This window comes from Plecotus auritus (genome assembly GCF_963455305.1).
Source record: "Plecotus auritus genome assembly, chromosome: 1".
Taxonomy (NCBI): Eukaryota; Metazoa; Chordata; class Mammalia; order Chiroptera; family Vespertilionidae; genus Plecotus; species Plecotus auritus.
The window spans coordinates 216,049,592-216,075,160 of record NC_137770.1 but is presented as its reverse complement, the minus strand read 5'-3'; the positions used below and the strand labels follow the sequence as shown (position 1 = coordinate 216,075,160).

At 45.9% G+C, this 25,569-nt stretch overlaps 1 protein-coding gene across 1 annotated transcript in view; it reads right to left on the bottom strand.

Annotated features, from left to right (window-relative positions):
* Nucleotides 1-2,894: 2,894 nt before the first annotated feature.
* Nucleotides 2,895-25,569, bottom strand: part of USP46 (ubiquitin specific peptidase 46) — a 61,705-nt gene continuing 39,030 nt past the window's right edge. The window contains exons 5-10 of the mRNA XM_080648584.1: nucleotides 24,548-24,624; nucleotides 15,092-15,175; nucleotides 12,433-12,630; nucleotides 9,190-9,268; nucleotides 3,458-7,678; nucleotides 2,895-3,400 (exon numbers count right to left, since the gene is read on the bottom strand). Coding sequence (XP_080504710.1) covers nucleotides 7,577-7,678; nucleotides 9,190-9,268; nucleotides 12,433-12,630; nucleotides 15,092-15,175; nucleotides 24,548-24,624 — 540 coding nt within the window. The 3' untranslated portion in view covers nucleotides 2,895-3,400; nucleotides 3,458-7,576. The remainder of the gene's footprint in view (nucleotides 3,401-3,457; nucleotides 7,679-9,189; nucleotides 9,269-12,432; nucleotides 12,631-15,091; nucleotides 15,176-24,547; nucleotides 24,625-25,569) is intronic.

Here is a 25,569-nt window from a genome sequence, read left to right as displayed (position 1 = left end):
CCCAAACTGCCCTCCCCTGCAGGCCTGGTCGCCCCCAACTGCCCTCCCCTGCCGGCCATCTTGTGGTGGCCATCTTGTGACCACATGGGGATGGCCATCTTGTGTGAGAGTGTGATGATCAATTTGCATATTACCTCTTTATTATATAGGATATTATATAGGATATTATATAGGATATATAGAGGAAGATGTGTGCAGCAATTGAGAAAAATCGGGGGCTATTTTTAGGCTACTCCCACTAGAGGGCACTAGACTCTGCACTATGTCCCCAATCATCCCTCTGACCCTCCGCCTTCAGCCCTCTCTGACCCTCACTCCACCCCAGCCCTATGGCTCTAAAAAGCTCACATGTAACAAGACCCAGAGAGAACCGGAACCCTCTCTGTGGGAGAACACTGGAATTCTCAAAGCAGACTCTGTACCCTCGCGGCAGGTGGAGCTCAGGCCCCATCCCCGACTTCAGTCCCTGCCTCGAGGTCTGACACTTCAATGAACCCCCAGGCTCCAGAGACAGCACACCTGGGCCTGAGAGAATCTAAGGACAGGTGCGGAGGAGCAAGGAATCCACACACAATGAACACAGCTTGTTGGTCTCACCATATCCCGCTCATTCTATACCTGTCAAGCTTTCCAGAAGTTTCTACACATCACCACCGCGTTATCACTGCATTTGACAGGTTAGGAAAAACCAAGGTCCAGATGTATCGTTACTTGTAAGATGCTTCTCTTGGCATCCAGTCCGAACACTGTCCCCTCTGGGCAGGAGATACTGCGAATCAACCAGACGAATTGGGGACTAACGACAGCCTTGACCATGTGTGCCTCCTTCTTCTTCCGACTGAGACAGCAGCCCAGGCTGACCGCAGCAAGTGGCGTATCTGTTGGTTTAGCACACTCCTCTGTCCATCCTCTCCCGCCAGACCACCAGGCACACAGCTGTGGTTGAACGCACTGTGTAACCCGCCCAGCAGTGAGGCCACACACCGTGGGGCAGCTGAGGAAGAGAAAGAACTTATGGGATTGGGATTCTAGTTTGCCTCTTTAGGGGAGGGCTCAAGGACCAGGGGTTCCATCTGGATTGGGTGTGGTCACGCAGTGGGGATGATTCTTTGACCGTGTATCTGAAACCTCATCGAGGACCCATGAGAGCTAACACTGTCCTGGGTGAAGTAGTGACTCCGATTTCGGGGGAGGAGATGTTTGGTGTTTTGTGGTTCACAGTGACCTTGTTTTTGTCTATGCTCAGAATTATGAAGTTGTCTTATTTTTTGTTTCACTTCATCATGGTCTCAGCATGACCTTGTCTGGGGCTGGTGTCTGTGAGATCACGTCCGGCCAGAAAACACCACGACCCAGCTGTGAGTGCCGAGCGGCCCCTACCAACATCCAAGGTGCAGCTGTTTCAGGCTGGTGCCTGGCTGTCAGGGGCTGCTGCCTCTCTCTCACCTCTCTTTAGACTTGCCTGGAGAATGTTGTGGGGATTAGATAAAATGGAACAGTATGGCGTAGTACTACCCTAGAATGCTGTTTACGTAACTAGCTAGTCTATGCTTTCCATTGTTTTGACAGTTGTGTGTCTCCTCGAGAACCCATGGAGAAGAGCCCCACTTCCAAACACCGTGCATTAGCACCGGAACCCCAACAAATTAAGTCGAACAAACCTCTAACTTCATGGAACCAGGAAGCCACAGTCAGGACTTGAACTCTTATGCCTCCTGATCCTCTATTTCCCCACATGCTAACGATGGCACCAGCTGGTGCAGCCCACACTAGAACCTGGACTAAGTCCAGTAGAGCTTTTTCAAGCTACTATTGAATCACGTCTAAAATTCTCCCATCAGAGATCAAGGTCGGGGCAACAGCAAAGAGCACAGAATCTGTAGGTTGCATATCAATCAGCTAAAGGCATTTGTGGGGCTCCCTGGGGTTCCATCTAACCCTGCAGGGCCAAGTGCACAGATTGGGGCAGTGGGACCAAGGCTAGAAGCTAAGAAGTAATGCTAGAAGGATCTTAACTTCATTCCCCTCCTCTTACTCCTGAGATCCATACCCCCTCATTCTTCTATATTTGTACAAATTCCCATCTAAGGACAGAGTCTGCAGTGAGGTTGTTCCTCATAAACCTTCACAACTCCTCAGATGACAACGTTTAAAGAACCCGGGGCCTATCAATGAACATCTGAGAAGAGGGCTTCTCTCCATTCAACAACCTTCACCCCAACTTCTGCTCAAGCCTTCTAAGTCCAAAGGGGACATACAACATACCTAAGCTAGCAATTTATTTGTATTCTCTGGGTTTGGGAGTAGTAGGAATAAAAAAATATGCAGAAGTAAGTTCTTTTCAAAGACTTTTCAAAAAATTCATCCTAGGGGAGATGCGAGGAGGCCAATGGAATGAGTCTTTTCACACAGGTTTCCTAAGTCCTTACAAAATATTTTTCTGTCCTTTCGCTTGGGAAACGAGCAAATAATACTCAACTTGGAGATGAGCTCTGCAGTGAAGAGGCTTTGCTTGCTCAGGAGGTATGATGGCTCACTTTTAAAATGTCTCGTGTTTATTTTCAGTTGTCTCAGCACAGAATGTTCTGTCAGGCAAGGTCAATTAAGAGAGACGCCAAAATAAAATTACAGCTGATTTGGAGCAAAGGACTTGGTTAAATATCGAGAAATGGTGGCTTCAACCATCAAATTATTTTGCTTCCAGCCAAGTCAAATCTATAAGTCTGTTTTCTTCTGAAAGCTCAGGACTTTGCTGAGGAGGTAAGAACAAGAGAGAATTTCAACACGCAACATAAGTGCCCAACCTCCCCATGAAGGGTTTTGTGGGATTCCACACCACCCTGATACAGCCTGCGCCCTCACGCAAACATGGTCTGTGCAACTGAGGTGAATATGATACCCAAGGCTGTTAATAAATACTTTATTATGAATCGCCGCGTGGGAAATGAGGACAAAGTTAGGAATCATCGTTACAAAATCTCATATCATTTCTGATTGCAGTGCCTCATAACCAACATGAAGTTATTTTTCATTTGTTTGTAAATTCCTAATGTGGTTTGTTCAAAGCACTGTTGCATCATAAGGGAACTATAAAAGGAAACACAGGTTGATATGCCAATAAAATAGTCACACAGCTTAAAAACTCTCATGCCCTGAATGACTGGTTCTAATTATTTGGTAACTAGAGGCCCGGTGCACAAAAATTCAGGTTCCCTCATCCCAGCCTACACCCTCTTGCAGTCCAGGACCCCTTGGGGGATGTCCACCTGCCAGCTTAGGCCCGCTCCCCCCGGCCTAAGCCTCAGTCGGACATCCTTAGCGCTGCCGAGGAGGCGGGATAGGCTTGCTTGCAGCTGTCAGCCTGGCTTGTGGCTGAGCAGAGCTCCCTGTGTGGAGCACACTGACCACCAGGGGGCAGCTCCTGCGTTGAGCTTCTGGCCCCTGGTGGTCAGTGCACGTCATAGGGACCAGTCGTTCCCCGGTAGTTCCGGCCTTAGGGTCAATTTGCATATCACCCTTTTATTATATAGGATAATGTAAAAAAAAAAAAAGGGGTTTAGATATTTGGTCCATAAAATCCAGTGTTAAAAGACTTTCAACACGCCGGCTCTTTTAACGTGAGAATTAAAAGGCAAGATGCCCAAGTCCTTTGATGGAATGCAATGGATTTATGTTTTTGAAAAACTGTGTGCTCCCTAGAAGGAGATGACAGGCAAGCTCAGGCAACACTGAGAGCAGGCAGGGAGAAGCCAGATGCTGATGGGATCCCAGAGCTGCAGCCACTTCCTTTTGGGGAAATAAATCTTTTATTTCACAACTAGTAGATTTAATACGCAAAGTCCCTAGCTAAGCAATTCTTGGTGATGTGTAATTACCAATCCTTAATTCTTTTTTTTTTCACCGATATGCTCAATTTGCTATTCTCCGGATACAGATTTCAGGATTAATTCTGTTGGCCTCTTCATTCAAAAATGGTAAGTTACCTCCAGAACAGTGACTTTATCAACCTTGACAGTAGCATTGTCTCCATCTATTACAATGACCAGAATGTTCTTTACATTCCCACTGCTATGAAATTAAGTCCAGAATAACTACCTAGATATGAGACTTAACAATGACCCACATTTTTATAACATAATGTATATAACATTACCCAGATATAATTCTCTAGGAAGAGAATTCCTATTTTTTTAATTTATTTATTTTCTGCAAACAATTTTAGAGGCAGGGTGTTAAACTGATTGAAATTTCACAAGATTGACATTATTGCTTAAAGTGCTTGAATTGGTTACATTTTTAAAAATTAAGGTACAGATTATTTTAAATGAAGACTAATTGTTTTTTGTTTGTTTTTAGCGACAAAGTCATATGAATGCCACACACATAGATTAACTATTTTTGTTACACAGTAATGGAAGCCAAAAATAAATTAATGTAATACTGGAAAACAGAAACTTACGTAGGCAGAAAAGTAGGAAACCCTTCTTCCTGACCAATGCCATCTACAGAGTGAATCACAACAGTGCTGATAAATGCCTGACCACAGGAGAGCAAAACATTTAGTGCACAATATTTTAATACATGGGACTATACAAAGTTGATCAAAATGCAGTGTTTAAAGATAAAATCCATCTGTAATAAAGCTACACTCCAATATCGAAAATAAGCCCTAAGCTCCGGTGAGAGCATCGTTCATTGTTAGGCATGCCCATGAAATCAGGGGTACCCAGGAAAATAAATCCAAAATATACCAGGCTATACAACCAACCGGCTTCCTATTCCAACCAGCACCCTCCTGTGCTGCTCCTTGGCTGCCTCAGACCAGGCCACTTCGTGCAGCCTCGGAATGGAAAACGTATTGACACCCAGGGCTAATGTCAGCATTTTACCAAAATTTACCTTTTCGGCATACTGCACCATAATCTAGATGCTAAACTAGTAAGTAGCCAATAAAGCAAGTATTTCTTCTCGTGTCAAGTATAAAACACTGTAATTCATTTTAAAACACCCAGCAGTTTAAAAAAAATACAGCAGGCCTTCCTCCTGCCGAAAACGACACGCAAAAACCCTGGCGCGCCACGGGCACTGCTGGGTCTTGTGCTATCCTTGGCCTCCGCATGGTCCGGGGTTTCCCACTCCAATCTCTGCTCTGGGGGATGAATGAGGGATGAAAAATAAAAGTGTGTGCATGCTGCTGTCTTTATAGAACGTGAAATGACCCGGGGGAATGTAGCTGCCTAGTGTCTGTTTCATTAATTGGAAAGAAGGGAGAAATTACCAGATAGCCCTAAAGTTTAAAAACCTGATGGAGTGTTGGAGGATAAGTGCATTTTCCCAATCTTTTCCTGCAACACACGACCATTTCCATATCTTTGCATTATCCCCCATCCTTGTTTTTTTATTCCAAAAATCTATCCATGAGTACTGAATTTTAACTGACCCTATTATAAGGAATTACTTCAGTTAAGTCACTGGAAAAAAAACAAAAAGCAACCTGAATCTATGACTTTGCATTTAGATATTACTTACACAGGCTTCCAAATGTAACTTTTTTTTCTAATAAATTAGCTTCAAGAGTCATTTCAAAGACAATTTTAATAGTTTTTCTTATGAATCAGTTCCAAATATATTAGATATCAACCATCATTTTCTTAAACTTTGCAACCTGCAGTCAAATATATGGGTTATATATAGTACAAACAGTTCCCTACAGCAATCACTTTCAACTGGAAAGTGTCTCTCCTTAATAACAGAATAAAAACTCACCTTCCCGGTAAGTGATCACTGCATATGTTTCATGGAGGAAAAAACAGACAAAATATTTATAAATATGAATTGGCCTTTAAACAAGGCAAGGTATACTTCTGTCACTCGTATAAAACAATAACGTGAAGATCACCCTGTTTTGTCTTCTCCAGTGAAAAGTAAAACATTTCACTTCAAGCATGAACAAATGAAGTGTCGGCATGCTTATTTAAGTTCTGAGCAATAAACAGTTCACGATATTTCAAAGGTAAGAAATCCAGTTTTCATCTAGATAAAGTGCTATGCTCTTAATTGTTGCAAAATGGCCACTAACATTTTCAATTTCAATTTTAGCTCACATTATGCCAAACGCTTGTATGTTTGTTTGCTGATTTATTAGGTAACAAGATCATGTGTTCACAGTATATTATAGTGTATGGAGGTCAACCGACTTCCCAAAGGAAGGTCTATGACTCATAGCATTTGTAGGAAACCAAAAACCAGCTCAACGGCAAAACACCACATCAACCCTTTTAATAAAAGGTACCAATACTCAAATGATCTAATAAATACATATATAACAAAAGTGAAAAAAAAAAAACTAGGGTGAGATGAGGTTCTTCCCAAAAACTCTGTCTTGTCAAGCATCCTAGGAGCCTGAGTCAAAGAAACGCCGCTGGTTGGCTCCTCCCTCCACCCACCCCCTGACACTTCCCTCGACCCACCTTCACGCCGCCTAACTCCAGTCTTCCCTCCAGGGAAGGCTCCACGTTGTCCTGGGCTGCCACTGCCTCAGCAAGCAGGCTGAGCTCCCTCAGAGAGAACAGCGGCCCAGCGCGTGGATGGTCCTAAAGGGGCAGTGCCCTCGTTCTCCCGGGCACAGAATGGTGTTGGTCTGGCTGCTCAGGAGAGCTGCGCTGGAGGCAGCCACCCGGGTCCCAGCCCTGTGACCACGGACTGCGAAAGGCCGACGCCGGGCCTGGAAAGTGCCCTGGAAGCTTAGCAGTGCCAGAGAGGAGAGAGACAATGCAGGGGACCTTACGGAAGAAAGTGGCACTGAAAACACACAGCAGAGAGTTATTTTCCTGAAATGTGGTTTTGGTAGAAAGATAAGAAAACTAACTTTTCTCTCCCCATGAAAGCTTCCTCCTCCTGGCTTTGCCTGCTCTGAGCTCCCGACCCTCTTTGCCCGGAGAATTCTAGCTCGAGGTGAGCACAGTCCGGGCACACACTGGCACCTTGAACAGCTCTTCACCCTGTCCCACCTGGAGGATGGTGTATCTGAGGTTACTCACTTTTAAACAATTTCACCTGCACACACTTAAAGCTATAGCTGCAGCCCTAAAGGTGAACGTCTACCCAATTCTGTCCTTTGAGGCAGAGAAGCTAAACGTGGGTAGCAACGTTTCCAGGGACCCGTTAAAGGAATGCATTGAAAGGAGACCCTGGAAACCACTTAGGAAACTCAGCAAAGACCCCCAAACAGACTGCAGACATTCTAGGACATGTCATGCTAATCCAGCCAGAAATAGCCAGTGGCATAATGTTTACCCAACCCTAAAATTAGCAACTGTTATTCATATAAATCTTACTACAATCTGATTGCAGTTAACTTCTACCTCAGACTAAAATAAGACCACGAATAGTGCTGCATGTAAAAAAAAAACAGAGAGAGAGAGAGAGAGAGGGAGAGAGAGAGAGTCTAACACAGCCAGATCATTGAGACTCGGAGTAATACATTGGTGGGCTGCGGGGAGAAGCAAGTCCGCAGAGAACCCAGGTAACAGTGCTTTGAACACTCCCCCTCTTGAGTTAGTCCCAGTCCTTTAAGTTATTCTCGTGACTGATAGAATAAAATATATCCAGATTCCGAATTTTTTGATATATCTGACGTCAGGCCATAGAATTCTTCAATAGCTTGGGCATCAATTTTCTGCAATAAAAGAGAAATAAAACAATATACTTGTATAACATGACAACTGGGAGAAGGACAGGAGAACTTATGAAACGCACGAGGAAAATGTCAGAAACACTGTTGGCTATAAAATCACAACTGGGAACGTCCGATGGCAGACGGTAATTCCACAGACTTGGCAGAGAACACAACTGCATGAACTGCACATCTCTGGGGAGAAAGCCACCCTCTAATCTAGCAGCAGCCACATGTGGGCACGCTGAAGGAGCCAGACTTCTGTCTTTCAAATGGCAAACTGAGGCACCCAGCTACTGTGCCTCTACAACAAAATCAACATTTGGAATACTTTGGTGTAATATAAAGATTTTCAAGGTCCAACAGACTGAAAAATACAATTTTTAATAATCAATACAAGAAAAATTTGGTATAATTTTAATAGAATTTCGAAGTGCATTATTTGGTCTTTACCAGAGAGGGCTGTAGTCACGTTGAGGCAGCAGAACTCATCCTAATATATAAAAACCCTGGGTCTGTCACAACCGAGGCTCGACCAACTGGAAGTCAGTCCTGCAGTCAGCGCTGGGTTGCTATGCTGACTGCTGCAGCAGGCGTGGTGACCCAACACTGACTGCTGAGGGGGCTGTGAATCAGGCCCAGAGAGAGGCCTGAAGAGAGAAGCAGGGTCTGATCCATAGCCTGTGTAGCAGCTGTTGATCAGCACTTGCCTCTTTCTTTCTGGGCCGGGCCAGCAGCCGTGCCTCCATTTCTCTCCAGGCCTCCACCAGGGCTGCTGATCTGCCCTGCCTTTCTGATCAGGCCCCACTGATAGGCCCAGAAACCCTGACTGGCATAGAAACCGACCAATCAGAACCAAATCTGGGTGAAGTGTGAGGAGCCAATGTTTGCCTAGGAGGTGGAGCTTTTGACACTGACTGGCATAGAAACCGACCAATCAGAACCAAATTGGCCAGCAGAGGAGGGCAGTTGGGGGCAAGATCAGGCCTGCAGGGGAGGGCAGTTGGGGGCGAGATCAGGCCGGCAGGGGAGGGCAGTTAGGGGTGATCAGGCAGGCAGGCAGGAGAGCAGTTAGGAGCCAGCAGTCCCAGATTGCGAGAGGAATGTCCGACTGTTGTTTTAGGACAGGGATCGGGCCTAAACCAGCAGTTGGACATCCCCCAAGGGGTCCCCAATTGGAGAGGGTGCAGGCTGGGCTGAGGAAACCCCCCCTCTGTGCACAAATTTTGTGCACTGGGCCACTAGTGTATAAATATGACTGATGGTGGCATAAAGCTCCCATGTCCATGGCTGATCAGTTAACCAGAACACAGTATTAAGGAGGCCATGATCACACCCCTTCTCCCTTTCCACAGAGAATGGGAAGCAGCAGGATTTCATTTTGAGAGAAATGTACGTTGTTTTAAGGTCAGATGGTGGGAAAACAGACCTCTTCTAGAAAACGTCTACCCCTACACATTCTCCAAAATGCGATCCCCACCCCACCCCTGCCGCGGAGCACTCTGCATACCCACCTCTACGATGTCATCATCAAACAAAAGCCAGAAGCCGTGACTTTTCACAATAGTGATATAATGCCCACGATTAGGACCGCTGGAAAGGCAGAAAAAGACAGTAGCCCCGTTAACATTTACTTCTTTATAAGCAGCGACTCACTAGAGAAAGCTATCGTCAGGGAAGAACTTGGCCTGACCGGTTCAGGGAGGAGCGCCAGGTGCTGGCGCTGTGCTGGGCACAGAGAGTGCAGAGATGAGTGGACATCTAGTGTCTAAGGACTCACAATCCAGGGGAAAACAGACATTCAGATTTGACATATATAGCAAATAATCACTGTATGCATACCTACTATGTGCCAGATCCTATCCTGGCTGTTGGGGTAAAACGCAGTGAACAAAACCAAGTCTCACTTTTGGGGGGGCAGGGGTTGAATGGGGAATAAACAAACTAAAATGTAGATGCCTCTGCAGTGGTGGTAAAGGCCATGAAGAATAAAGCTAATGGATGGCATAGTAAGTGGAGAGGAACGGCATTCTCTGATATAAAGGGATGGAAGGGGCCTGATAACGTGAGATGTGAGCAGAAGAAAATTTCCCCGAAGGAAAGGACTGTGGGACAAGCCATGGACTATTAGGTGGAAGCATCGGGAACAGGAAGTAGCAAGTGCAAAGGTGTTGGGGGATACAGTTCTTGCCGTGTTCACGGGAGGCCAGGGCCCAGAGAGCCAGGGGCAGCCAAAGCCGGAGGGGGAGGGGCTTTCACGGCTAAGATTCTGGACTTTGCTGTGAGCCAGGAAGATCTTGGGAAATTTTGAGGAACTGATTTAAGTTTCAGAAAGATGTTGCTAAACCACAATGTATAATACCAAGCATTAAAACAAAAAGGTATATATTACACAATAAGGAAACAAGTAGAAAGAACAACTATAGTATTATTCTGTAGTTAGATTTGAACAAATGAGATTTTAAACCTAAATTTAGAGTTTTGCTTTGTGCAATGCACCATTAAAGCTGAAAAGCTTTATTTCCCTATGGTTACTTTCTTTAAATACAAGATGACCCACAGGAACTGTTCCCGCCTTTCTCCAACCTCTGCCCCCTCCCTGAGCTCCAGCCCACTGTTCTCCTCAGCTTTCACACACATCACCCTTCACATGCGGGCCTTCCACCCGCTGCAACTGCCTGAAATGATCCTCCCCCAGTGTTTGCACGCTGAGGCCTCAACTAAAAGGTCACCTGGGTAGATAAATCTCTGCCGATCACCTCCCCTTGCTCTCACCGCCTGGTTGGTTCATTCCTCATAGTATGAATCAAAATCATAAAGTGTTCTGCCGTGGTCCGTTTGTTTTGGGCTGTGGCAGGCTGCTGTGTTTCCTTGTTAGTTACCTTTCCCACTATCCTCGGCTTCCCGAGGGCAGGGCCCGTGTGCCTTGCTCACTACTGTACCTTCAGATCCTACCCGGAGACCCAGGAAACAAGGGTTCAAAAGTGCTTGCAGCAGGTATTAGTGAGCGAGGCTGTAAACCCACTGCCACCGTGAACCAGGAGGCCCTGGCACAGAGAGGGGCTCAGCTCCCTAACCTCAGAGCACCCCGGTGCCCCAGCCAGCCCTGCTCTGCGTATCAGAACAATGTGCCTCTCGTGGGAAGAATGTAAAGAATCCCAGTGAGCAGCATGCGAGACTCAGCACCCACTCGCCCTTGCTGCCAGGGCTGCTCTGACCTCGTGCACCTATCATAGAGGCTGACTGTCCCGAGCCCAGTCTCCCGCTCGTCCTGTCTCCTTAATGGGTCTCCGCCGTGCCCTCCCCAGTGCTCCCAGGGTCAGAGCTGGCACTCACAGAGATCCACACTGAAAACCCATGCGTACCCTACAAATCTGAGTGCTTCTGTTTCCCCATCACACTGCCCGCCTCGGCCACAATGCCCTCCAGGTACCTCCTCTGCCTCCCTAAAACCTCCTCTTCCCAACCCCTGCCGGGGGTCCACCCAGCGTTCCTGGCTGGCTTCCAGATCACTGGACCCCTGAGGTCTTTAAAGGGACCTGTTAGAACTATTCCTCAGGGAAAACACAAAGCCGGCTTATAACTGGCTGATAAATATAACCGAGAACACAAAATACCCAGTGACCTGAAGTTGTTTAATATGTGCAGGACAAAACAGGGGTGCTTCAGCTGTGACATTACAGCTCGGGGTACCATCCACCCCAACACAAGGTTAAAAATTCATCAATCCACTCTTCCACGTGGAGCTGGGCACCTCCTGGAATAGTCCATTCACCACAGCCCGACCCGGGCAGATGCAGAGTAAAAGACACCTGTACTGTGGCACGTCACCATCTAGAACCCACAAGGCAGGAAAAGCCGTGCCCACCCCGGGGAGAGAGCACACACCGACCGCAGATGAGTAAAGGAAAACAAGAGCAGTGTTTTGCTGAAAGTCCTTTAATTATCAAAAATATTTAATCAAAGGACTTTCAGCAAAACACTGCTCTTCTGTATCTAGGGGCCTTCTCACTCTTCTGATTATGTACTTTTTTAAAAAAGACTTTGCTCTGCTGTGTGTTGTTTTTAATAATTTATTAATTTTTAGAGAGAGAGTACAGGAGAGGGGGAGAGAGAGAGAGAAACATCGATGTGAAAGTGCAACACTGCTGGGCTGCCTCCTGCACGCCTCTTACCAAGGATTGAGCCGGCAACCTCTTGGTTTACGGGGCGACACCTAAACCAGCTAAGTCACACCAGCCAGGGCCTGATTATGTACTTCTCATAGAATGTTGGGCCAAGACTGAGAAATACATAAACAATATTTTTAAGAGTACATTTTCAATCATTCAAAAAGCCAGAAAACTGAACTCTGACCTACTGCTCCCAGTCTTTATTCATACATCTTAAAACACTTTTGAAATCCCATAACCTGTAACCTGGCTTTTAAAAATTAAAATCCTAGCATAAGCATTTATGCCTTCATGTTATTTCAAACTCCTCCCAAGCATCATGTATAACCAAAGGAGAGTTATTATTTCCCTTGTGATAAAACATTTAGATTATCTTATCATAATGCAGTTTATTTTACTTTATGTGTGTATGTAGACACATTTATATTAGTTTTAGATGATACATAAACAAGAGCTTGGAAGAGATTCTACAAACAGTTCCATTATTACTGAGACTCACAGCCCAGGAAAGGCCCAGCTGGGTCTGCTTCGGCACAGGGATGACCCCATACTTCCCGCGTGCACCCCGCTGCCGCCGGCCCGTACCTGCCACAGTGCACCACCACGGCCACCAGGTCGTACATGCGGTCCAGGTTCACGGCATCGCTGGAGGTGTTGAAGAGCCGCAGCTCCAGCGGGAAGACCACGCGGTAGGAGAGCTTGGTGTACCTGTGCAGCTGCTCCATGTACTTGAACCGCTTCAGGTGCAGGGCCAAAATCATGGGCAGCTTCTTCACTCTCATCCTACGGAACCGAGAAATAGAACATCAGTGTATCCAACCCATTAAGGCAGTGGTTGGCAAACTGCGGCTCGCGAGCCACATGCGGCTCTTTGGCCTCTTGAGTGTGGCTCTTCCACAAAATACCACGGCCTGGGTGAGTCTATTTTGAAGAAGTGGCGTTAGAAGAAGTTTAAAAAATTTGGCTCTCAAAAGAAGTTTCAATCGTTGTACTGTTGATATTTGGCTCTGTCGACTAATGAGTTTGCCGACCACTGCGTTAGGGCAACAGAATCCACTGCTGCCTGCACAGATGGAAAGCAGGAGGGTTCTAACCAACTGCAAACAACCAACCACTCATAAGAGTAAACGTCTGCTCGTTTGTGTAGAGCTGACTTATCCCACATCCTCGGTTAACTGAGCACAGAGAAAAGCGCAGCCTGGGTCTGTTTCGTCAGAGGAGACATCCCAGAACTTCTCTGCCAATAAAAATAGGGAGTGCGATCGCTCTGTCACTGCCCTCGCCAGCCAGGGAGGAACAGCACTTGGGCAATCCTCCCCGGCCCCTTCCTGAGATCCTGGGCAGGAGGGTGACAGCTCTGGGGAGAGGAGGGTGTGGTCTGGACTTCCAGGTTCCGAGGACCAGCGGAGATGTGCCGACACCGCCGGCCGCTGGCATCAGGAAACCAAACGTGCCAAGCTCACTCCCACTCCCTTTGTGCTCTTGGGCACGTCATTTCCCTTCTCTGGCTCTGTTTCCTTGTTCAGGGGTTGGCTCAGGGCTCCATTTCCCAAACTGGCCTCCTCAGCGCCCTGGAGACGCTAACAGGGTGGGGTTTCTGCGGCCCAGTTTGGACAATGCCACTGTTTTGAAGCTCCTCCCTACACCTTAGCCAGTGGTTTTGAGAAATCCACACTCAAGGAACGGTTTTCTGTTGTTTGATGCAGCATTCCCCAAACTTATATAAACACAGAAAGCTTTTTCACCCGAGGGCCATTAATATTCCTTCGTAGAAAGTCACAGACAACAGCCTCAGTAGTGAGCACTGCTGGGATGGAGAGTCCTCCAGGCACCTTCCAGGGCCCCATCTACGAATGTCCTGAATTCGTGTACATCCTGCTCAGCTCGTGTACACAGCTGATGCATATTATTTGAAAGGGACAAATTTTAAGAGAATACTATTCAGGAATCTATTAAGGTAAAACCCTGTTCATACAAAATTAAGCAAAATAACATCAGCAGAAACATATGAATTATGGGGAACCCATTTTATAGGAGCACATGACATTTTAATGTATGAGACCTCTGGAAATCACCTTCCTGACACATCGAAGACCTGGGCTGGCCTAGACTGACTAGAGTATATGGATGGGAGCAGAGGCGAGCTTCCCTGACCACTAAGGGGAGCGAAGTACCTACCACCCACGCTTCACCTCCTGTAAGTTTAGATCAGCAAGGAAAGAGGAGAAGGGCTGGGAGGCTGGGCAGAGGAATTATTTCATCCTCAGCCTCAGGCCCCTGAGGGTTTAGATGGCAGTAATGAGCATCTATGAGTTACTGAGAACATTCTACAACCAGGGGCCGTGTAAATTTAACTCACAGGGAGACTTCACAGGATAATTAAAATGTCAAGTTTCTTGGCTTCTGGGGGAAAATACCAGGGAAGCCACTGGTTATCTCAGATTGCCCAAGAGCTGTAACTGCTGACTGGTGGTGGGAAAAGGATGGGCAACCTGGGTCCTACATCAATTCAGAATGTGATAATTCTCTAATCAGCTATCCATGTAATTGATGTTATTGATTTCCTCATGATTCCTTATTAAATGATTAATTTTTTAACCTCATATCTTCTAAATAAGCAGCTCTGCCCTCGCTGGGGTGGCTCAGTTGAATGGAGCGTCATCCGTACTCCAAGAGGTTGCAGTTTCAATTCCTGGTCAGCGCACATACTTAGGTTACAGGTTCGATCCCCAGTCAGGGCGTGTACAGGATGCAGGATGGATGTTTCTCTCTCACACAGATATTTCTCCCTCTCCCTCCCTCCCTCCCTTCCACTCTCTCTGAAATCAATAAACATATCCTCAGGTGAGGATTAAAATAAAAAGAAGTTCCAATGTTTGGGCAATACTAACCATGTTACTGGGTGACAACTATATGTCATGTACTCTACTGGGTCCTTTTAATAGTTCGCCTTTAAGCCCAAGACAACAGTGACTGTATCTGATGGGCACATAGGAACACTCAATCAATATTTGTGGAAGGAATGCATGAAAGACCAAACGAGCAAACAATCATACGAATGGACAACTCTCCAAGGCAGGCATTCTTATCCTACTTTTACCCGTGACAAAGGTAAATGATTTCTCCAAAGCTCCTTGGCTAGAAGCCCATGGAACTGGGATTCAAAATCAGATCTGGCAGGCTTCCCAGGCTGGCTCCCCCTCCAAACACAAAGCCACCCTCTTGAGCTAAATCCTTTACCCACCTTTTCTGGGCCTCCTGTTTGCTGCAGCACGTTTCACAATAATATTTCTGTTCGCTACACAGTGTTTCTGTGTTGCTGAAGTCTCTGCAGAGAAAAATATTTACAGCTGAAAAAGACCACACTGTGCTTGGTGTACCGCGTTTTAAACCCTCTATCACCTGTAGGGTGATCTTTGAGTGTAGGGAACGAAGTGATGAGAAAAGACCCTTCTTACAAGTATGATGCCATTAGAGCGTGTCTACTGGGCTGGACTGTGATTCCACCAGGAGAGATATTCAACTATAGCTTTATTTAATGGGACACAGACAGATGTTTCCAACTGATTCGGAAAAAAACGGTGTTTAACAAAGAATACCTGTAAATTGGAGATACAAATTATAATAGAAAAATACTAACTATAGTAAATGCCCACCGCAAAGTTGAGTCCAAAAACGTCAATCCCATAAAATTACTGGGATTATTGTACTGTAATGATAAACGGCACATCTCAGGTGGTCTGTATTTCCTAAGAGCTTGAAAGTGAAGATAAGGACATGTAAACCATATTCAACTGCCCTTATATTGAACGAAGAAAGTCCCAATGATCAGCAGATGACGGCTTCCTACCAACCCCTGCTCCCCGTCTCCCCACACCCTGGATGACATGAATGTTAGCCTCCCTCCTTTTGAGAACAAATGCCATTGTGGTGTTATGTCACTATTTGACTTATAGCCTACTGATATTCATTTTTAAATGTCATGGATTTTCATTCTTTCTGGTCCCTGAGATTCTATTTAACATTCCTGTGGTACTACTTCAAAGGCAGAAAGAACATCCAGAATATAATATAATAACACCCCACAGTCTTGAAAAGATCTGCGACATTCCCTTTTGCACGGGAGTGTCCCAGAACCAGAACGGTCACATTTTACTAAATTGAAAATGTTAGCCGAGCCAGTGTGGCTCAGTGGTTGAGCACTGACCTATGAACAAGGAGGTCACAGTTCAATTTCCAGTCAGGGCACATGCCTGGGTTGCGGGCTCAATCCCCAGTAGGGGGCGTGCAGGAGGCAGCAGATCGATGATTCTCTCTCATCACTGATGACTCTATCTCTCCCTCCCTCACCCATCCTATCTGAAATCAGTAAAAATATGTATTTTTTAAATCAAAAATGCTATTATTCACATGTGAAAGATTCAACCACTTAAAGCTTATCAAAAGAAAACATAGATTGTTTGTTCATTAAATTCCCAAATGTTTACCAACAGTACTTGGGACTAGGTGACAGAGATTCGCAGAGTCCCTGCCCTCACACAGCTCAGCCCACAGAGACGTGCACAGTGAGTCACAAACATTTAGTGTTCAGTGCAGGTCCAACATCAATCACTTCACACCGCTGATTCCCCTAAAACCCGCCAACAGTTCCTCAGTGCAGTTGTGAATAAAATCCAAACTCCTTGCCATGGGGCAGGCCAGCCGTCTTCAGACCTGACTGCTCTTCTGACCTCATCTCCCACCTTGCCCATGTCCTTCACTCTCTCCAGCCACACGGGCCAGCCTTCTCCTGTGGCTCAAGTTCAACGCTCTCCCTGCCTCTGGGCACTTGCAGGTGCTCCTTTCCAGATGCTTCCATGCTGGCTTCACTCGATCGGAGCTCGGTGTAAATGTCACCTCTTGCCAGAAGACTTGCCTGTCCACTTGCTCCAAACCCACCCCGCCAGCCCTAGCCCGCTGCTGTCTGGTTTTCTTCGGAGCACGCAGTGCTCTCTGAAACCATCCTCTCATTCATTTAGTACGTGTCTCCCCTCTTTCTGGGCACTGACCCCGTCTGTCTCACTGCTATAGCCCAGCACGGAGAACAGGCCCAATGCTCACGGCACTCAATAATGCGGCCGGCTGAACGAATGCAGAGGAGTGTGCACAGAGTCCGAGGAAAGCACGGGAGAAGGAGACATGAACTTGAACTGGGGTAATTCAGGACAGCGATGCCCGAGCCAGGCTGTTGGAGGGAAAAAGTGCTGGGGGGATAGGAGTCAAGCATTGCAGACGGAGGGAACGCCGACAGAGGCATGGAGGCACGGCGAGTATGCTGCTTAGAAGCTGGGTTGGACCCTGCGGCTCTGGAGCCCCACTAACCAGTCTCAGCATGGAGAAGACATAATCAGACAGTGCTTTCTACAAATACCACTTCTGGCAGCACCACGGAGGAAGAACTGGAGGGGGTCGAAGGCAAGGAAACAATTTAGAAGGCAATTACACTCCATTCCGGATTTCAAGTGCTTGGTGCATAATACAGTCTCAAATTCAGCTGAATGAATACAGCGACTCTTCAGAGAAGGAACGGATGGGAAAGCAGTTCTTGGCCTGCACAGGCTTACAGGGTGGATGAGGCGGGGCTGGGAGAGGGAGAGGCGCGAATGGGTGGCAGTGGAGATGCACACCCTGGATACATCTACCACAGAAAAACCTCTGTATCCAGCTAAAGAACAGAAAAACCAAGGCAAGCAGAGCAATGGACAGGGATTTCTACTTACTGTATTTCTCAAAGGCAGTTTCCTGAAGTATTTGTAGACCCAGATAGTAGAAATACAGCAGAAGTTAGTACCTAATTTAAGGGCCCACTTTACAAATAACCACCAGCCTGCCCTGCCCCAGCGGCCTGGAAGCTTGTTGCCACGAGGACAGGGTAATGCTTTTAGGGGGTCTGTGAGCTGAGAAGTGGGAAGTGAGGCTAGGTGATGAAAGGGGGTGAAGCAGCAGGAAACCCTGAGGCAGACCAGGCCTGCCAGCTGCTATTGTGTAACTGCTGGAACAAAAGCAGGCAATAGAGGTGAGGAAACTGCGCAATAAGAGTCAGAGGGGAAGGAAAGAGCAGACCTTTTCCAAGAGCAGATCAATTACTAAAGCAGAGATGAGGTTAGAGAAAAAGCACAAAACTCTTTGTATTTCTTTCAAAGGAGTCATAGTGACAGTAAAACACTATTTAAATATATACTTTGGGGCCCGGCTGGTGTTGCTCAGTGGTTGAGCGTTGACCTACAAACCAGGAGGTCACAGTTTGATTCCTGGCCAGGGCACATGCCCAGGTTGCAAGCTCGATTCCCCAGTAGAGGGCCTGCAGGAGGCAGACAATCAATGCTTCTCTCTCATCATTGATGTTTCTCTCTCCCTCCCTCTCTGAAGTCAATAAAAATATATTTGTATATACACACACTCACACACAATTTGGGAACAAATCTAACATAAAATGCACACCTTTGTAAATAAAAGAAACTGTATAATCTTATGGAAATGTATACAAAAAAAAACTTTAAAAAAATGGAGAAAGACTATGTTCATGGATGGGAATGTTATGTACTGTAAAGATGGCTACCATGTCCAAGGTAATGTCTATATTTGATACATTTTTTCATTGAAATCTTAACTTTCCCACTCAACACAATAGCTCAAAAATTGGTTTTTAAAAAATTCTCAAGCAATGCTTCCAGATAGTGCTCATGGCGTGGCACACATAGAATATGATACTACACAGCAAGGAGCTGCGGTAACCTGATGCGGCTGCTCCTGTGGCTCTGCTCAGCCTCTAAGGAGCGGAGGGCATGACACACACCTGCGACCCATTTACCATGGCACACCAACTGGGAAGCTTTGTTCTGGAACCTACAGCAGTGGTTCAACTGGCTGTACCTTAGAATCACCTGGGGAACTTTAAAGACTATCTCAATCCCCATATCAGCCCCCTCACCTGCCCCCATCAATTACATCAGAATCTCTCCAGGTAGAACCCAGGCACTGTTCTTAAAGCGACCCAGGTGGCTCCAAGGCACTGCTCTGCAAACATTCACATGTGTTTGAATCTCCTGGAGATCTTGTCCAAATGCAGATTCTGATTCATTCATTCATTCTTGGGGGAGACCTGAGATGCTGTGGTTCTAATGAGATGCCAGGTGACAACAACGGTGCTAGTCCACAAACCCCTGTTTGAGGGGCAAAGATCTAGAGCAGTGGTTCTTAAACTTTGGTGGTATCAGAATCACCAGGAAATTAATTAAAAATAGAGGCCTAGACTCGCCGAAGTTGAATATGGCCTGGGCCTCAATTTTTACCAACCTTCCCAGGTGAATCTGACACAACAAAGTTCGAAAACCACTGACTAGAATATAAAAAAATATTAAAAATAGAAATCCATGAGAAAAAGTTATGTGTCAGATATTAGAAAACACCATATAACAACAACCAAAACTGAAACACAGGACAGTGAAACTGAGAGATAAGTGTGTGGCTGGCAAAGGAAGTGTGGTGGGGCTTATATGTACTTAGTACATGAAAAAAATTTCTCAAAATAAGTAGAAAAGGAATTTTCAAAAAATAAGATTAACTTTTAAAATAGAGTTTCAGTAGTATTAAAAGGCTCCTTTCCTTCTGGCTGATCTCCCTAAATGAGAGGAAGACGGAGGAAGAGGAAGGTAATCTCAGAACTGGGAGCACTCTGAGGACAAAGGTACGTTTCTGCGAAGGAGCCACAGGGAGGGACTAGGCACAAAAAGAGGAAAGGCCACGTGGGGGTAACTGAGATGAACTTCACGTAGTTTCAGTTTTTGCCTGAGGCCATCCCTTAACTTTTCAAAAGGATAAAAAACTTACTTGGTATCCTCCTAGGGTGAAGAGGGCTCACCTTGCCTAAGACACACAGCACTGAGGTTTGAAATATCAGAATTATAGCTCAGCGACAATATGGATCCTGTATCCTGAACTTAACTCCATTTTATATCATCATTTCTCTGGGACAAAAGTTCACTGAACACACATTGTAACTGATCACCGAAAACCATTCTGGAAGGAAGTGGCAAAAATATGACATTTAAATACCACAATTTTAGCTTGATTTTTTTTTTTTACTTTTTCATCAGCAAATGAAAGATAAAAATATCACATCAGAAGAGAAATGGAGACATGATGTTAAAGAAAAAACTTCAGAATTCTAATTTTAAAAACAAGCCTTCAAGAAGGCAAACCAAATGAAACCATGAAAAGGGCCAAAAATAGATCATAATCATTCCTCATCTTTTGTCTCAGATGGAAAAAGCTGGGCCTGCCTCCTGCACATCCCTCTCGGAGGTTGGTAATCTGCCGCCCCAGGGCAGAGCTCTCGGTGATGAATGACAACACCTGGCAGGTGTTGGGAGGTGAGGTCTTAGGCCTATATGAGGGCAGGGATAGCTAAGTCAGTCAAGGTCTAGTTTAAGAAGGATATAAAATGAGGATGGGCAGGCATTTCAGGAATATCAGCCTGCACAGTCGCATCAAATGAGAATCTTATGTTGGATGAAAGGTTTTCCCAGGCTATTTTGTCCTCACCCATCCCAGCTTTATCATCTCCAAATGCCTCTAGCCTGCCTTCCTTGGGTATGCATGGCCAATATACTGTATACATTTCTCCAGAAAAAAAAAATGAACACATAAATCTGGGTTCCCAAAGGTTAAATTTTTTTAAGGTTTTTATTGATTTCAAAGAGGAAGGGGGAGGGAGGGAGGGAGGGAGGGAGGGAGGGAGAGAGAGAGAGAGAGAGAGAGAGAGAAACATCAATGATGAGAATCACTGATTAGCTGCCTCCTGCACACCCCCTACTGGGGGGTGGGGAGGCTGGGGATCGAGCCCGCAACCCAGGAATGCGCTTTTGGCCCGAATCGAACCTGGGACCCTTTAGTCCGCAGGCCGACGCTCTATCCACTGAGCCAAACTGGCTAGGGCCAAAGGTTGAAATTTTAACTAACCATTGGCCCTTTACCTGGTTGGCCTCAAAGCTAAGGCCACTGCCGTCTGCCTTTTTGAACAGCCCAGATCATGCTAAGAAGGGGAGCAGTCAACCTCCCTAACTCCCCTTATCAAAGAAGGGGTATGGACAATACCCTTCCTCCCATCCCCTCATCTGCGACTAATGTTAGCACAACCTCAATTGTTTCTATACTCCCTGAGATCATAAAACCTTGGGAAAATAAAAAATGGCTTATTTTCACAGGAAGATTAAGAACCCATGTCATAAATGGAACCATTTGGAATAAAAAGAGGCCATCCTTCTCTTTGCAAAGAGGTAAACTCTTCCTAGACCCCAGGACCTAAGGCATTGGGAGACAAGCTGACATGCCAAACCAACAGGAAGCACTCAGGTACTATTCAGCGCAGTGTTGGGGGGCGGGGGGGCGGGGCACGCAGCGGCATCAGGCTCCTGGGGGATGGGAGAGCAATCCGCCCCCAGCTCACATAATACCTAACCCCCAGACAAACCAAGCTCTTCCATGTAAGATGACTTTCTTACAGTCAACTGCCAGAGCAGTCCCTTTAATCCGCATCTTCTAAAATGTTCCAAGTCACCCACACTCCTGAAAGAACAAGTCTGCCACCCTACTCCTACTGCCGTCTGATGACACCTTAAAGCGCCTCTGAGCTGCAGTACCTGAGCAATGACCACACAGTCTACACTGACTCCCTCACTCTCCAGACCTGTTTCATTTCCTTCAAAGCACCAATCATCGTCTTTAGATCCCGCCGCATGTAAGAGCTGCCAGAGGCATATCTGGTGCTCATTCCTCTATTTCCAGTGTCCAGACAGGGCCTGGCTCATTGTGAGCATTCACGACCTCTTGTTAGAAAGAGGAGAGTGAGGAGGGAAAAAGGAAGCTATGTCTTTACAGCAACTTGGAGCACAGTTTAAATGTGCAATCCCTATGGTGATCCTGCGCACGTACTATTCTTACACGAGGGCTCCTTACCTCCACTCAACCCTAATGAGGAGCCATTTTTCCCCATGAATGATCTCCATACAATGCTGGAAGCTGAAGGAAAAGGCAATTTCCTCATTGGTTCTCGGGTCAAAAGTGCATGATTTTTAAAATAACAGAATAGATTAGCTTAGAAAAATTAAGGAATGGCAGGCATCTATAGCATTTATTAACTTAATTGTGTAACTTGTGGGGAGAGAAACCAAGATGGCGGCATAGGTAAGCACCTAAACTGCTGCCTCGCACAACAATTTCAAAACTACAACTAAAAGACAGAATGGACATCATCCAGAACCACAGGAAAGCTGGCTGAGTGGAAATTCTACAACTAGAAGGAAAGAGAAAAGCTCATGGAGAATCAGAGGAACTGCAAAGAGCTGAGATACGGAGAGGAAGGGCGGCTGAGTGCCTGGCTGGCTTTCTCTGGCGGGAGGGGGAAGGAAGCCCCCTACTGCACTGAACCCCAGTTCTGGGCGAAACCCCATGGACCCAGGCTCATACAGGGGGAGTCTGGACTGTCAGGTAGAGAGAAAGGCACTCGGAGACTCCAGGGAGCCGCGGCGGGCAGGGGTCTGGAACCGCACGCGCACTCGAGTGCATGCAAAGAAGACTGACTGCGGAGGTTGCTACAGGCTTTCCCTAGTGGAAGGGAGTCAGAAGCTCCTGACTGCACTGAACCCCAGTTCCGACTGCACTGAACCCCAGTTCCAGACGAGCCCCTGGGGACCCACACTCTTACGGGGGGAATCTGGACTGTCAGGCGGAAACTCAGGGGAGCCGCAGAAGACAAAGGTCTGGAGGCGTGCATACAAGGGCAGGGCTGACGGGAAGCCAAGACTGTCTGCTCAGCCCTGAGACTCCGCCCCATCCAAGCTGAGCACAGAGGATTTTGCAATTTTACAAGTCTGGTCCTATAAGGCTGTCTCCAGCACAGAAGGTCTCCTGGCGTAGACACAGCTGATACTCACAGCCAATTGGCCTGGAGGTCAATTCCTCCCAGTGATACCAACAATAATCAAGACTTAACTACAACAAGGCTGTACACACAGTCCACAAAGGGGTGAACCAAGAGTGTCCACCTCAGGTAACTGGGGAGGCTGAGCCACTGCACCATTTGGACACCTAGCACACAAAGCTACCCTACCAACTCAGGGAAGCAGTGAAAATGCGGCGTCAAAGAAACAGATCACAAACGAAAGAAATGGAGGAAAGCAAATGACTGGATATAGAGCTCAAAACCACGGTCATAAGGTTTTTCAAGAATTTCCTAGAAAAGGCCGATAAATTTAGCAAGACCCTTGAGGATATGAAAAAGGACCAACTAGAAATTAAAAATACACTGACTGAAATAAAAAATATTATACAGAGACCCAACAGCAGACTAGAGGAACGCAAGAATCAAGTCAAAGATTTGAAATACAAAGAAGCAAAAAATACTCAACCGGAAAAGCAAAAAGAAAAAAGAATCCAAAAAGTTGAAGGTAGTGTAAGAAGCCTCTGGGACAACTTCAAGCATACCAACATCAGAATTATGGGGTGCCAGAAGAAGAGAGTAAGATACTGAAAACCTATTTGAAGAAATAATGACTGAAAACTTCCCCAACCTGGTGAAAGAAATAGACGTACAAGTCCAGAAAGCGCACAGAACCCCAAACAAAAGGAATCCAAAGAGGACCACACCAAGACACATCATAATTAAAATGCCAAGAGCAAAAGACAAAGAGAGAATATTAAAAGCAGCAAGAGAAAAACAGTTAACTACCTACAATGGAGCACCCATACGATTGTCAGCTGATTTCTCAACAGAAACTATGCAGGCCAGATGGGAGTGGCAAGAAATATTCAAAGTGATGAATAGCAAGAACCTACAACCAAGATTACTCTACCCAGCAAAGTTATCATTCAAAATGGAAGGTCAGATAAAGAGCTTCACAGATAAGAAAAAGCTAAAGGAGTTCAACACCACCAAACCAGTATTATATGAAATGCTGAAAGGTATTCTTTAAGAAGAGGAAGAAGAAAAAAGTAAAGATAAAAATTATGAACAACAAATACATATCTATCAACAAGTGAACCTAAAAATCAAGTGAATTAAAAATCTGAGGAACAGAATAAACTGGTGGATATAATAGAATCAGGGGCATAGAAAGGGAGTGGACTGATAATTCTCAGGGGGAAAGGGGTATGGAGGGTGCAGGAAGAGACTGGACAAAAATCGTACACCTATGGATGAGGACAGTGGCGGGGAGGTAAGGGCAGAGGGTGGGATGGGAACCGGGTGAAGGGGAGCTATGGGGGGAAAAAGGAGAAACAATTGTAATAATCTGAACAATAAAGATTAAATTTTTTAAAAAAATTGTGTAACTGTGTGTGTGTGAGAGAGAGCGAGAGAGCGAGAGAGCGAGAGAGCGAGAGAGAGAGAGAGAGAGAGGAAAGCCCTTTAATATATCTGTATTAAAGATTAAAGACTTAATGACTAACAGCTTCCACTTGACCCTAGCTCTTCTCAGTAGGACTCTTCTCCAGACCACATACACTTATTTTTAATCTCTCTCGGAAAAGAAAAAATAGAAAATAGTATGGTATGGGTTTAATAGAAAGGAAGACTATTTCCTATAGAAATACAGGATGTTTTCCCCACTTATTTACTAGCCTGATCAAAAGCTCAGACCACAGTCAGAATTCATGAGGTTACCTCAGGCAGTGGGTAATAGATGTATTCTGCTCCACATCGACAGAAAGATCAAGAAAGTCTTCATCTTTGCTACTAACCTGAAGCAAAAAAAAAAAAAAGAAAAAAAAGTCTTAGGCACAAAATACACAGCAGACATAGTATCTTGAACACTTAGTGGTAACCGAAAACCGTAACTGCAGTAAAAGTGGTGTGTGGCTTTGTATATTCACTGGCAAGCAGTTACCTTGAAACCCCAATCTACAGAAAATCCCACATTTTCAATTTAATCATATCTCTATCCCAGCTTTGATTCAGAACTTTTTATTTTTTAATGTTTTTATTGAGAGAGAGAGAGAGAGAGAGAGAGAGAGAGAGAGAGAGAGAGAGAGAAACATAGATGAGAGAGAAACATCAATTGGCTGTCTCCTACACGCCCCCTACTGGGGATGGAGCCCACAACACAGGCACGTGCCCTGCCAGGGAATGAAACCAGCAACCTCTTGTTGTGTAGGACAACACTCGATCCACTGAGCCACACCAGCTGGCTAGAATTCTTAGGTAATGAAATTACCTAAATCTACCAGATTTCTCTTCCTCTCCATTATTTCCTCCACTGTTCCAAAGTAGGAAGTATCAGACAGGTAGCCATATAGCTCAGACTGGCACAATGATAAAAACGAAAATGGAAAAAGGACGAGAGATGTAGAAAACCTACTACTCTAGGGATCATTAAGTTGTCTGCACTTTCTGCCAGTCCCTTGAAATCACTCGCTTCTTCCCATGTCTGGTCATCCCAACCACATGAGGGGCCACGGAGCCTAATGCGCGAGAGGCTGGAGAGTCACACCAGCTCCAGGTGCAGCTGAACTTTGATACAAGACGTGGCCATCACTTGCAGAGCCCTGCACTGTCTGTGGTAACAACTGGACCCGGAGCTGGCCTGGAGCTGTGACTCGCACAGGCCTGCCCACCACTCTGGCCTGCTCTCAGGCGGGCTGGCTCATTGGCCCAGGCTACTTCTCAGCTCTCCACAGATCCAATTC